This window comes from Leptosomus discolor, chromosome 2 (genome assembly GCF_034619465.1).
Source record: "Leptosomus discolor isolate bLepDis1 chromosome 2, bLepDis1.hap2, whole genome shotgun sequence".
Classification (NCBI taxonomy): Eukaryota; Metazoa; Chordata; class Aves; order Leptosomiformes; family Leptosomidae; genus Leptosomus; species Leptosomus discolor.
In genome coordinates, this window is record NC_141392.1 from 18895202 (window position 1) to 18909360 (window position 14159).

At 39.6% G+C, this 14159-nt stretch overlaps 2 protein-coding genes across 3 annotated transcripts; one reads left to right on the forward strand and one right to left on the reverse strand.

Moving 5' to 3' along the window:
- Nucleotides 1-72: 72 nt before the first annotated feature.
- TRMT61B (tRNA methyltransferase 61B) lies at nucleotides 73-7003 on the forward strand. Of its 2 annotated transcripts, XM_086482227.1 has the most exons (7): nucleotides 73-597; nucleotides 701-803; nucleotides 3834-4024; nucleotides 5220-5311; nucleotides 5759-5994; nucleotides 6625-6705; nucleotides 6888-7003. In XM_086482227.1, exons 1-7 carry the CDS (start codon nucleotides 73-75, stop codon nucleotides 6929-6931), a joined length of 1272 nt encoding a protein of 423 aa, XP_086338353.1. In that variant the 3' UTR covers nucleotides 6932-7003. The 2 variants fall into 2 exon arrangements, with proteins under 2 accessions (XP_086338353.1, XP_086338352.1); XM_086482226.1 differs by lacking the exon at nucleotides 6888-7003 and having other exon boundaries at nucleotides 5759-6667.
- Nucleotides 7004-7047: 44 nt separating this feature from the next.
- On the reverse strand, nucleotides 7048-13574 carry SPDYA (speedy/RINGO cell cycle regulator family member A). The gene is made up of 6 exons (XM_009946111.2): nucleotides 13346-13574; nucleotides 12242-12300; nucleotides 11904-11989; nucleotides 10205-10376; nucleotides 8780-9071; nucleotides 7048-7273 (listed from the first exon to the last, which is right to left on the reverse strand). The coding sequence occupies exons 1-6, from the start codon at nucleotides 13572-13574 to the stop codon at nucleotides 7185-7187; spliced, it is 927 nt and encodes a 308-aa protein (XP_009944413.1). The 3' UTR covers nucleotides 7048-7184.
- Nucleotides 13575-14159: the final 585 nt, after the last annotated feature.

The following is a 14159-nucleotide window of genomic DNA, read 5'->3' on the forward strand; positions in this document are numbered from 1 at the left end:
CCCACCGTCATCGGGGCGCGCGGCGCAGACGCACAGGTGACCGTTGAGCGTCTGTTCCCGCCTTTGCCTCTCATGAGGGCCTGGCGCGGCTTGCGGTGGGCCGCCTCCTCCGCCCTCTCCTCCGGCCATGGGGCGGCCCCCGGCGGGAGGCCTCGGAGGCGGGTGTGGGAGACGTCGCTATCGCCGCTGGAGCGGGTGAGGCGGCTGCTGCCGCCGGAGGAGGCGGCGGCTGTGGGGCGGTGTGCGGCGGCCGCTCAGCCTCCCCCTGAGGAGGAGGAGGAGGCGGCGGCGGCGGCAAGCGCCCCTCAGGTACCTCTCGGGGCGGTGGGAGCGCGTCCCGGCTCTTTCCGCGCCGGCGAGCTGGCGCTGGCGGAGGGGCGGAGGAAGTACAACGCGACACTGAAGCTGTTGTGCCGCCTGGCGCCGGGTTCGGTGTTGGCCGCCCCCGGCGGTCTCCTACCACACCGGGACATCATCGGGCAGCTGCCCGGGCAGGTGCTGCGCACGTCGGCTGGGGCGCCGCTGCTGCTGAGGCGGCCCTCGCTGGAGGAGTACGTGCTGCTGATGCCGCGAGGCCCCACCATCGCCTACCCCAAGGTACTGGCTGCTCACCGGGCTGGCTGGCGACTGGGAGGTTGCTGGCCAAATCTCACCCTCGGTTTCGAAGACTAGTAACATGCCGTGTTTTTTTCACGTGCAGGATGTAAGTGCTATTTTAATGATGATGGATATTCACCCAGGAGACACCATTTTGGAATCTGGCAGCGGGTCTGGCGCGATGAGCTTGTTTCTGTCAAGAGCGGGTGAGAACCTGGTTTTAGAAAACATAGAAGCAGCACAGTTCCCTTGTCACATGTTGCCTTTCTTTTGACCAAATACTTATGGTCAGTTCTTAAAAGTTTTGCTGCAGAGGCAGAAAATCCTGCCAGAGCCAATGCAGGGTCTGGAAGCTGTTTTGACTGTTTTTTGAGGGACATAGTAGAAAGGTTTACAAAGGTCCTGCAGAAAGCTAAGTTTCAGCCATTGTTATTGTTGGCTTTAACTGTACTAGGCTCTTTCTCCAATCTCTTGCCTTTCTCAGTTTCCTTTTCCTCGTCTTGATGGACCATGTGAACAATCAGATTGCTGCGTACCAGTGAAAGTGATTATGTGGACGCACACTGTTATTTTTTCGTGTTACAGCTAGCCAGGTTTGTTCTAGTTCTTGGTGCTCTAAACGGTGGAGGGCCTTTGCACTGAGCAGTGTGAGTGAGGATGAAACCTCACCCTTAACTTCCATCTCATCTGTGGGTATCCTCTTTATAACATTTCGGAGTAATTTGATTTATGGGCTCCTGACAGAACAGCTTCCTTAAGGAAAGAAACAAACCAAACCAAAAATGCCACATTTGTTTGCTGTAATTGCTTTTGCACACACTTGAAAAAGTAAAGCACTGTTCGAATTTGATTTTCAAATTGTTGGGTTTTTTTTAAAAAATGTGTTTCTGCTTTTGCAGAGTACTGCCCTTCCCTACATTATTAAAGGACTTGAGGGTAAAGACGGGAACGTCATTGTGGATCATCTTGAACTGATAGAGCAGAAAAGCACAAGTTATGTATTCTGAAGGCTTATGTCCAAAGGCAGGGTTTGTGGGCACCCAAATGTCAGAGTAACTGAATAGCTGAGGGTGCCACAGTGGTCACTGAGCCTGAGAAAAGTCCACATGTCCTGAGCTTCTGTGGAACCTCAATGCTAACTTTTTTTGTTAGTATTTTCTGATGTGTTACGAAGCACTGTTACAGACTATGCTGTCTTTGTAAAACGTTTACGGTTCGGGCTGCTGTTGTGGTTGTGCTTTGTGCCATTCAACAGTTCAAGACAGAAGACGTTTCAGTACTCCCATGCACAGCCAGCCAAGTATCTGTGGGACGTGATGCTTCCTCTTACACTGCTGTGAGGGAGACAAACTGGACAGATCAGCTGCTCTTTCTGTCAAGTCCAGTAAATAACCTTAGAACTTGAGGGCGGTGAATTAGGTTTCTCTGACTCTCCTATGTAGCAATGCCGTGTATCTGCTGTCCCTTGGCATGTGCTCCAGGGTAACAATGCAAGGCTTTTTAGAAGCCTGAGCTTTTCTGAAGAATTGGTATTTAGCAAGTACGTTACCAATGTCATCGATCCAGCCCTGCTCTGGGATGTCAGGTCATGCTGCCGAGGATAAAGTGAGGAACTAGGAATGGTTGCACTCAGTGAATGGTACAAACTAGAGTGCTGAGATCCATCTAATCTAGTGGACACATTACCAAGGTCCATGGAAGTATTTAATTTGCAAAATTCTTATTGATTTAACAGATTTCATTAATCTCCTCTCCATGTTACCCTTATTTATGTTTTCTTTTCTTCCTTCTTTAGTCTTTCCCAGAAACTACTGACGTGCAACAGGACAAAGTTAAGACTGTGTTAAGAATGTGGCATTTGCCATGACTTCAAGATATTTGAGAACTGGAAAATACAGTGTATGCAAACTTGCTGCAGCTTCACAACAATGACAGAGTTTTCCCTAGCTATTTTAACTTGTCCTTATTTTTCCAGAAGTCAGTTTCAAAATGTAGGACATTTTTTGAATGAGCAGAGGAAAGAATAAGACTGACCCCAGTGTGAACAATTTTATTTTCCAGTAGTTCCAAACTGATAATCTTGCGTTGGTGCTGCAATTCTGCAATTCTTTAAGATGCTCAAAGGCGACACTGCTGAAACCCTCCCTCCTTATGTGTTGGTCCTGGTCTCTGTCTGATCCAGGGTGAGCTGGATCAGGGAGAGACTGCCAGGAAACCCATTGCCGCTTTTGTTCTGTTTTCCGAATGGATTCACAGTGGGATCACATAAGCGAGGGAAGGAGCTTGGTCACTCCAACCTAAAATGGCTTAAAAAGTCAGAGAACCTCACCCACTGAGCTGCTGATTGCTGAAAGCTGCCTTTGCCCATTAAAAAGTGGCAATGAGAAAGAGAAGCCAAAGGTGTGGTAAGTTTGAGAAATTAGCATGATACAAGGATAGAATAATACAGCGATGCATATGCCTGGATTTCCTCATAGCACTTCCTTTATGAAGAACTTTGTGTATTGGACTCATGTGGTAACTTTCAGGATAGTAAATTTATACTTAAAACAAGTAATAAAATACTTTATTACCATTACAGACAATAACAGGAAAATAACACAAGCCTGTGTAAATCAAAGAGCACGCTTGAAAATTTCTCTGAGGGGCTGAGGTCAGTGAGCAGGTCTGGGGGTTTCTCAGCCTTTCCCCAACCCTAAGAAAGGACAGGCAGAGAAAAAACTGGGCATGGAAAACAGCAAACCTTTGTAAAAACAAGAATTGCCAAAAATATTTAAAACCACCAGTTTCAAATCTCGTTAACAGAAGCAGTTGCTGTCTCAGCTTTACAGCACCTGTGAGTAGCGACCAACGTTGCAGCTTGCTTGGCTGGTAGCTGTAGCGGGAGGATCATAGATGGGTAGGGCCACAGGTGCTCAAGTCATCTTTTGCTGCAGGAGTTACTTCGGGAGGACATCTTTGGAACAGTTTGTACTACTATAACTGTGCTTTATTTCATCTGTGGATGAATGGATTTCAGTCCGTAAAAGAACTAACCCAGCACTTTTTTCTGTTTTAAATTTGTATTTGTTTTAAATGTAAAGAAAAAATAATCTGTAATGGATTGTTTCATATGTTGTTATTTCCTAAAGTGGAGATTTAAAGGTGTACTTCTGTCATTTACTATGCTAATTTTTTCTAAATTCTTTCCTATAGGGGGGAAAGTGGTAAGTCTAGTATCTTTTGATTGTTTTCAGTTGGGCCCAAAGGACGTGTTATAAGTTATGAAATCAGAGATGATCATCATAATTTAGCAAAGAAGAATTACAGACACTGGCGTGATGCATGGGAAATAGGACATATGGAAGAGTGGCCAGATAATGTGGATTTCATTCTCAAAGATATTTCAAGAGCTGCTGCGGATATGGAGTCAGTAACACTTGACGCAGTAAGTCCAAGACATTTATCTTAAGTTAGTTAAAACCTCTAGTGCTCACACTCACGGTGGGATTCCCATATCTACTTTAACATGAGAAAAAACAATCCTCATCAATGAAAGAAACATTGTCATTTTTTTTGTCATACTACAAGTATTTTCAAGGTTTCGATTACAGTTTCCCAAATGAAAGAGCTCTATGGCTGTAGTACAGAAATACTACAGTTAATCACTGCTGTCCTGTAAGGAAAGGCGAACCTACTGTCTTGTATTTTGGAGAAATGGATATTTTTGTATCCAAGGCATATATTTCAAACATTAAATTTAAGAAGAATACATAAGCTTATTGAAAATATAAATACATAAACACTTTGCTATCAGCTACGTAGAACACACAATGTAACTGAGGCCGAAGTTACCGTAAGGAATGCTATTGCTTGCTCTCCTATTCTGCTTTTTAGATCCCGATTTTGTAAAGGGAGACGTACTGGGGAAAGCAGCTACACATTAACCACTCTGCCATGTAAAGCAGACAAACTACGTACGTTAACACTTTAAACAAATGACAATCATGTTAAACAGTTTGAGCAAAGGAGTAAAATACATAGCGTAAAGATAGCATTTTTAAAGCTTTAAATATAACAGTCCACAGGAAGGATCAGATATTGCATATCCCATTGTTTTACAGTTTGAATAGTTTTCTAGCAGAAGATGAATAAATTGACAAAGACATAAGTTTGGTAAATCTTGAAACAAACAGCAAGTTAGACATTGAGACTGTAGTCTGATCTTTTCATGATAAAGATGCACCGGAACATTTTTATTTTTTTTTTTACATTTGAACACCAGATATCCAAAGGTGTTAGTAAATGTAGTCTTCTAAAAGTTTTTATTAATGTCAACATTATGGAATTTAATTAGTAGAAGGTTTACCGTTAACACAGGACCTACTGCATTGGTGAAATGCTACTTGCAGTTTTAATAGAAATCAGTTTGGAAGTAGCAAGGACTTTGTTTTGTAAATGTGTGCACCTCAGGTTTTGCTGCCTTTTTAGAGCCAGTAATAAAACTGTTTTGTGATTACCTACTGCTGTTGCACGCGTTCATTTTCCATAGATAAACATTGCTTTTTCAAGCGTTACGGGAAAAAAATTGATAGCTATATATTAATGTGTACTGGGAAAACGTACATATCTTTCTCTTCCAGGTAGTTCTGGATATGCTGAACCCTCAGTCTGCTCTGCCGGTTGTACACCCAAGTCTCAAACAGGGTGGTGTGTGCGCTGTGTATTTAGCAAAGTAAGTATTTATTTCTGGCGCTTACGCATTTATTCAGGCATCACCTAACGTTGTCGCAGAACCAAACATCTTTTAAAATATACCTCCAGCATTAATGAAATATTTAACAATTTTTTTTTCCCCATGTAATTTTTTTACAAAGGATTCCACAAAGTGTAATTTATACAGAGTGCAAACTCTGTGTAAATGACACTTTGCCAAATCCTTTGTCCTTTACTTTGGGAACATTCTCATCATGGCCAGTGGAAGTTTTCACTTAGTGACATCCTCAAAATATCTGTACTGTTCTCCAATTCAGTAGTGAGGTTGCTAGCTCCTTTACCCTAAAATTGAAGGACTCGTGTAGCCTCAAAGGTAAAGAACGTGACAAAGACAGTAGAATTGAGACTAACGGTGTATGATCAGAGTGTTTGAAATGCTACTTTGTCCTTTGCATTTCTTCAAAAGCATCACACAGGTTATTGGCCTTTTAGACAGCATACGGACGTGCAAGCTCCCTTTTTTGTGTGAAAAGATCGTTGAGGTAACTCATAGAAATTGGTTGGTACTCCCTGCTAAAATCAAGAATTGCAAATCAAGCCAAATGGCAGAAACTCAAGAAAATATTGAAGAACCACCTCAAAAGGAATATGAAGAAACCCGCATTCAGGATCAAGTAGTTCTTAAAGAAAGTGAATATAATGGTAAGAACATTATTGCTGATGACATACCCTGTTCCTGCAATTTGATAATCCAAAGACGTAATGAAGGCAAAGTTTGTAGGAAGAGGCAGTATTTCTTCCTTAGGTCAGCTGAGAATGTTGTGAAGAACAGACAAGCTTTGGACAGCCTAGACCTTGTCAGGTTTGAAAAAGGATATATTAATGGTTATTTAAACATATTATTAAAAATCTAGACTAAGTAGAAAACAAATTGTAATCTGCAAATAAAGAATGACTGCCCTTCTACTCCTGTTTTCAAATTTTTATTTTTTAATAAAATTCAGTCCTCTGTACTCGTCCTGTAGCTGCTTTAGAAGATCCTGATGGGCTTAAGGATTCCATAGCAGAAACGTTACCGGTGTGCTCTGTTTTGTATTGATGCTGTTCTTGCAGATCCAAACCAGATGCCTCATACTGGTATAGATTTGCAAAATCCATAGTAGAGCAAAGAGATAGGAATGTCCTGATAAGTGACAACAAAGCACTTTAACAGAAGCAAAAAGAAAGTGAAAATGTCAAGGGGGGAAAATAATCCATATGCATTGGCAACTTTAGTCTGCATCTATGTTTTGAACTTGTTGGAAAGAATTTTTAAAAATTTACCTCTCACAGAATCACTTTCTGATGATGCTGAAACATACTGCTCAGTGCCTTACGTTGCCAGACCGTCTTATTGGCAGGAAGCTCATTCAGGTGAGACACTTGGAACATTTTTTCTGTCTTAAATGTTTAGTAGCGTTTTGTTTTTATTAATACTGTTTTTTGTAGTAGCATTTCTCATATTACTATATCATGAAATCATAAAACTTACAATAATAAAATAATCATTGTATACTGAAATACTGAAGTAGTACCTTGTTTTGTTTTTTAATTAGCATTCCTTACCAAGCTGAGAAAGTTCCGACCACTGCGTTCTTGATGCTGCTGAGATGTTGGCTGCTAATTTGAGTATTGTATCAGAATAAAATAAAACATTACAAAGTAGCTGCTACATTTTGCAAGCTGTGTAACTTTTAATAATGACTGCTTTGACTTCTGCTGCGCAGAAAGTTTGAAATCCCACCTACTGTTTAAAGGGAAAAGTTTTAACAGACTCCTCAAGTATGGTGGTGTGATGCAACACAGATTGTTCCGCAAAGCAAGGTATCCCTTTCCGTCTCATCGCGTGTATTTCATTCTTCATTGCTTGTAAACCAGTCCATGGATTTGTCTCGGTACAAGGTGCTGTCTGGTCTCCTTTTGCTGGATGGGCTCTGACAGTCTGCCAGAAATATGGAGGGAAAAATTTAGTAAGAAAATAATGAATCTTCGGAAGGCAAGTGAGACAGCTTCTGACTTCACTGGCTACCAGCTGGTGGCTATCAGTTTCTTTAAGAACAATGTTCTTCAAAGCACAACTGTAAGAGAAACTGAAATCCACTGAATTTGTTCTCTTGATAAAGCTGTGCTTATTTCAAGAAGATGACCAGTTGTTGACATGTGTGGCTTTGGTTCACTTCCAGCACCCATGCTGAAAGGTGCCTGGTTATTTGTGAACTTTACTATATATAAAGCATTCTCAAACAGTCAAGCGCCATTTTTTCTGACTTTTATCAGATATGAAAAGCAAGATCTCTCAAGTAAAAATTGATTTTAAGTTAACTCTTTTAATGTCTCACATGAGTCTTTGCGTAAGCACGTGGTGATGTTTAACACATTACATTTATTAAATGAACTGGTGTAGACACCTGACTTGTTCAGTATGTCAAGAAAGAGTCAAATGTCAAATTTTCAAAATTGAGGGATCTCTTGAGAATCACAATCGTACCAAAGCTGTCAAAAGCAGTAACACAACCCTACTATAACAGTGAAAGTTTGGATATTAGGGGGAACAGGTGCAAATAAAAAAGAGCTATAAATAACTGTAAGCCTCTATTAAATGAGTATACTAAGAACTCTGCAGCAGTTAAGCACATAAAAGTATCTTTGCAGAGCTGTGGCCTTACACAGCTCTCCCAGGAAGTTTACATCTCACATATGTTCCACTCTGAATAAGAAACAACAAGCATTTGCCCCATAACTGCTGTATGTGATGGAGGCTTCTCATACAAAGTTCAGAACACTACTTGGAGTACATTAATGTACAACGATTCGATTGCATAAACCAATTTTCACAATAAACTCTTGTATTGTTTTCTACTTATACCCCCATCTTAAAAGGAAATCTTGTATAAACAGTCAACAATTGGGGTACACTTAAGGGAAAATGTGAATTGTGATTTAACGTATGTCCAAACATGACAGCAACTAAGCAGCCTGCCCTTTCTAAGAGCTGTTCTCAACAAGAGCACTTCTACTCATGTAACACACCTTTTGCCTGACATAACACACACCAGTATTTTTACTGTTTCCTCTAGTCAATCTTAAGTGTTTAAAATAGGATTCTCAATTTAATTTATAATGTAAGAATAGTGATAAATGCCTAAATAGACTGGAATGCAACCCAAAATCTACTGTAGTACATGAAGGTAATTTGAAGAGGCTCTGAGTACAAAGCTGTTGGTGCTTCCAGGAAGTCTAAGAGACAAGATTTGAAAATGGTATTCATGGCAGTAAAAGCATGGTTCTGCCAGCATAGCTGCACTTGTAACAGGGATGTCTGCTCACACAGAGAGATCGGGCTTTGTCATGCCAAGAAGGACTCGGTGGTCCCTACAGCAGTCTGAAGGGCAAATACAGCCTCAGTTGCCTAAACCAACTGAAAATTATTTGCAATATTAAACCATACCTTGGGCATCATAAAAAGGAGACTCTACGAGCATTTTTTCAGTTGGAAAGGTGTCGTTCAATTTCTGGGATGAATGTAATTCCATCATCTCCAAAGTGCCAGTAGATGAGGAGGAAGATGATGATAATCCGAGTCGTACAAATCTTCCTTTCTTACCACAAAGCAGGCAGTCTGCAGGAGTAGCACTCGGTCCTCGGGGCAGCTGTACTTTATCGTAGTTTCTCACAGCTCCGCTGTGGTTCATAGAACGTTCTCGCTGCCATACATAGTGTGTTGGAGCAATAGCTATCACCTGTCAACAGCCATTACATCAGAAACCATAAAAATAACAGGAAAACACGCAGCTGAAAACAAGGGATACAGTTCATGTGTGGCAGAGAATTAATAATACATAACTGAAATGGGCATCGTCTATTACCTATCTGCTTCTGTCTCACTAGAAATTGTGCCGCCTTAGGCATGAGCAAGTGAACCAGTCATGAATCGGGTGTGGAAACAACGGTTCACAGTCTTGTACATTCATGTGAACCATCACAAATACCAGCTTATGCTTTGTATGTTGGACTGAAGACAGTGTCTTTTACTAACAACCAACATCATCTACTTGGATCTTCTGGTTCACGTCACTGAACTCATGACCGTTGGAAGCAGGGCGGGGGTGCTGGGAAAAGCATTCTACACCTGCCTTGTTCCTTGCACTTTTCCCGTCAGCACCCAATCCCATCCCCAGAGATGGGAATCTACAATAAATAAGATTTTCTTTTCTACAAGCTCTAGTAAACATTATATTCTTAGAACATGACAGGGCTTTTCCAGACAGATACATTCTACGGGAAAAGTGAGGAATGTCTTTTTTCCCTTCTAATATTTGAAAAATGTCAGTTGTAACACTGCATTGATGGTAGAAAGTGTTAAAAGTGTGTCCTTCTGAGTTTTTAAAAATGCAGTGAAAAACTCTTCCCCTAAAGAGTCAAGTGAAGTTATATTGTTAATTTTGAAGGGATTAAAATTTCACCTGAGGTGCTGGGATTTTTATTTGCACTTTTTACTTTTGTACAAACTTATAATTTGTAAAGCAAATGCACACAAATTATTCCTAAAGTGAATAAAGTGAAACAACTGATGGTAAATTATAAATAAAAATGTTTGTATAAAGCAGAAGGATTCTAGTCAATAAAAAAATTGCTTTTAACAGTAGTGCAATGTAAAATATTCTAGTTTGCCTTAACAGTGTAGTTTCAAAGAATGTATTTTAAATGCAGAAGAAAAAAAAAATCTCATGGAGGATAAAGACCATTACATTTTAGCATCTTTCCCATGGCTTGTCCACACACTTCAGGGAAGACATCATTTGTATAGAGCTAGGTTGTTAGCTGGTACTAATTGTTGTAGTTTCAGCATCTACAATATTAAAACCCTCCCTACCTCTTCACAGCAGCGTCTGCTTACGATAGCCCTGTAGTCAATTCTGCTCCACAGCTGATCTCTTAACTTTAGGAAATCAGGAAAGAGCTGTCTCCAGGCTTTTCCCAAAGCCCATGGGAAAATCTCATACTTTGATTCTTCATCGTCTTCTTCAACTGTGTTTGCCAGATACCTTCAAACATATATGTTTGTCTGTAAATGTTCAATCTTAAATCACCACATTAGTATGAATTCTAACATTAAAAGACATAGTATTGAAGTTGTTCAAATATTGCTGACCAAATACAGCCTTCTCTCTGGAGTTTTCTTAATCAGAAAGTTGCATGTGTTTCCTTTGGGTAAATAAAAACTTAACAGTGCTTTACCCTAAAATCTCCTAAGTTAGTAGATATGCAAGAACTGACATATCATATCATGACAGCTTTCTCCAAACTGGCAAGATATCCCTGCACTAAAATGAACAGTTTCTGACTGATTCTCTAAATAAAGCTTAAAACTACCTTAGGAAATCTTAAACTTTACACTTCCTGCTTCATGGATTTTAACTATTCTTGGAAAATTATGTTGCTCACATTAAATTAGCAGCAAACAACTAAATACAGGTCTACTTCCACGTATAAATGAAAACCTTAAATTATTTTCTTCATGTCCATATTTCTGCCTTCCTTCACTATGTGCTACCTTTGTTCTGGGTCGTCTTCTCAGACAACAGGAAAATATTTACTTCCTCTGGAGCTGCCTGATACTAAACTGTAAATCACGCCTGAAGAAATTAGGACTTTTAGTCCCCTCCCCAGTTTTCTCCCTCGCTCCTAGCCCAAATATCCCCTCTAGTCCCAGTCTCACCAGACCCTTTGTCCCTTTCTTCTGGCCTGGCTTTTCTCCCTTCGGTGGAGTCAGATGGGTTCCTCCTCCATGCTCCAGGGGTGCCACCCAGAATACCATTTACAGGAGAAGAAACAGCCATCTTCCTGCCCACACTAGCGTGCAAATCAGAGCGTCTGAGAGGCACTATTACAGAAGAACATGACCTGAGCACCTTAACACTATGAAAGAAAATGCTGACTCACTCTGTCGGTATAGCCGAACATGGAGAGAGTATATAGGCTTGGTAAAGATAGATTACTGATTGCACCTCTGTTTCAAAGTATAGAAATTTTAAAACTGTTCAAAAAAGTTCTCGGAAATTCTCTAGCAACATTTCTACAGTTGACTTACATCAATTTGAGGGAAACTTTAATAAAAAGTTACTCCTGAGGAGCATGTCATGATAAAACATTTCAGTACAAAACACTTAAAGGCTGGCAAAGATGTAAAATAGGGTCTTGTAACAGGAAGTGCGAGCCACGGATATGTTGCCATGGATCCTCCTGCATATATTTCTTGTAATGCTTAAAACAGTTCACAGGTTTAGTTTGGTGGGCAGAATGCCAGGCTGTGTATCACTACACCAAGGCAAACGTCCCCTTACTGCTGCTGTAGCTTGTTCCACACAGGTGGTGGTCAGAGGAAGAACGCTGGATTTGCACTATTTACATACAGCATGTAGGTTATGTTTCTGTACTTCATACAGAACCCAAACAACTACACACTTGTTAAAGAAGTCTCATCACGTATCATAATTATCAGTGGCACAAAAAAAGGAATAAAATAATGCAAAAATTATGCTAATAAAAACAGATAATTTAAAAGTACTTACAGAGCGACAAAGAAATTCATTCTGGTGTGCTCGTTTATTGTGAAGTTAGCCCTCTTGAAATAAACGAAAGTCATTGCCAAGAGATACTGTTGTAAAATGAAGTATCAATATATTATTTCAGTATATAATTCCTAAAATGCTTTGTGCATTTTTCTTGCGCCAAGATACTTTGATCATTTTTATCAATGAGGAAAGCATAAATTGAGTTTCTTGAAGCTTCCATATGAACACATCAGAAAAAAAAAATGTGGTCTATATTTGCATTACAGTATCAATTGATTAAGGGCAGATTTTGGACTCAATATATGTTCTGTTAACTGAGAAGGAAATACACTTACCTTGTCTGCAATTTTACAGCAGCAGTCCATCCAAAGAAAGTCTTGGATTAGATCATCATCTGCAAGAGAAGGCAAGCGTAGCATTTCAAACACCAAAATTGGTTTTGTTAGAAAGTGTTTATAAATGAATGGTGGACCTTTTATTAAAAGGAAAGAAGCGAGACCCACAAACAGAGAACAAAGTAACTGAGGGGAGAAAGAGATTAGGTATGAGAAAACTTAAGCAACAAGAAAAGACAGAGAAGACAAACTACCAGAAAGGCAAGGTGGAAAATCCAGTGACTGCATTTCATTCTTCCTTAGTAATAGCCAGTGAAGGTGAAAAATCACCAGGACTTTTTCTCTATTTATGCAACTTCTTCCTGCATTACGTGGTTCCATCTGATAGTGTACCGTTATTTCTGATGAACCACGGACTGCTGAGATCTCTGCCCCTTGATTGCCTGACAGCCTTTACAAGACAATACTTGCTTGATGATTTGTGGTCAGTGTATCATAGGCTGTGAACATGTACTATAACAGGATTACTGCAAACTCTCTCTGATTCACTTCTGTAGTCAAAATTCAAATAAAACCCAAGAGTACTCTTCCACTATTACTTAATCTCCTACTAAATTAATACAAAGCTTCGTATGAGAGAGACACAAATGCAAAAGAGATACTGCAACTCCTCAGATTTTCTTCCCATTCCACTTCTCCCCCTGTTTTCCCACAGTAAATAACACATTTATAAGACTGGGAGTCCAGCCTTTTTTAAGCCTTGTGCAAAACAAGATACACATTGTTTTACATGTATTTGTTGAAACATAAAAGAAAATAGAAAGGAAAGGGAAATTATTATAAAATGAAGTATCATACCATATTGGTTTCATTTGTAATTTAAAAGGATGCTTTTCATCAGTTTGGTAGCCCTTCTTGTATTTTTAACTTAAGCATTAAGTATTTATACAATGAAATACAACAACAAAATACGTTTAGGCAAAGACATGACCATTCATATCTATATAAAAAGCCCTGCCAAAATTATTTGGTTTAGAAAACATACTTGCTCAATAGTTTTCTACTGTTCAGTCACTATGTTGATATCTGTCATTGTTGACCTACCAAATAATTTGAAGAAAGCTGTCATTTCCTGACGCTGAATAATTAGACATGGTCCCTTGGGACATTTATATTTATGACTAGGAACTTTTTTCCCACAACTTTCGTCATGGTCTTTAAAAGTAGGCCGCTTTAGTCTAATAAGGTTTTTTTGCTGATGTGATCTGGATGCACTTGATTTTACATGAACAGTGGCAGTAGGATGTGTCTGACACACCAGATTGTGTCTCATTTTGGTAAGTAAATATTCCTGTTAAAAAAGAAGAAGAAATTAACTACAAAAATAGTCAGTTTGAGCAGTAGTTCTCTATATTTCTTTTGTTCAAATGAAGCGTTTCAGTAGAGCTTGTATGTCGTCATACAAAAATTAATTTTGTCAATATGAATTAGCTAAGTCTTGTGCCCTAAGCCAACTACGTAGATTTCTTTAATTTAGTTCTAAATTTGATAAAGCTCTTTTATCATTGGAAGACTTCAATCTTTCTTTTTCCATGAAAAATTTTGAAAGAGGGAAAAAAAACCTTTCCAGAAAAAGTTGCTGTTTGTCAGATCCTTATAGCCCAACACACCTACTTAGATCTACCAAAAAATCTCCATACCTCCCCTCCAATTTGTGACTGTGCTTCTTTAAGAGAACATTAATAGAATTAATGCAACAGAACAATAATTAAGTCATATAACATTAAAATTAAAGTCTTGAGCTCCTGATTTTTTTGTTACATATGGTTATAGCGTTTGGGAATAAAACTTATCCCTCAAGTAGGACGTACCCTGAAGGCATAACCCAGGAAGCAACCCCGAGTGTTCGGAACTGTAC

Excerpts from the sequence above, each read along its gene's own strand:
- TRMT61B (XM_086482226.1), top strand. The coding sequence starts at position 73 with ATGAGGGCCTGGCGCGGCTTGCGGTGGGCCGCCTCCTCCGCCCTCTCC. Across the intron at positions 598-700 it reads CCACCATCGCCTACCCCAAG|GATGTAAGTGCTATTTTAAT; the intron begins GTACTGGCTGCT and ends TTTCACGTGCAG. Across the intron at positions 804-3,833 it reads CTTGTTTCTGTCAAGAGCGG|TTGGGCCCAAAGGACGTGTT; the intron begins GTGAGAACCTGG and ends GATTGTTTTCAG.
- SPDYA (XM_009946111.2), bottom strand. The coding sequence starts at position 13,574 with ATGAGACACAATCTGGTGTGTCAGACACATCCTACTGCCACTGTTCAT. Across the intron at positions 9,072-10,204 it reads GCAGACGCTGCTGTGAAGAG|GTGATAGCTATTGCTCCAAC; the intron begins GTAGGGAGGGTT and ends GGCTGTTGACAG. Across the intron at positions 7,274-8,779 it reads TCCTTTTTATGATGCCCAAG|ACTGTCAGAGCCCATCCAGC; the intron begins GTATGGTTTAAT and ends TATTTCTGGCAG.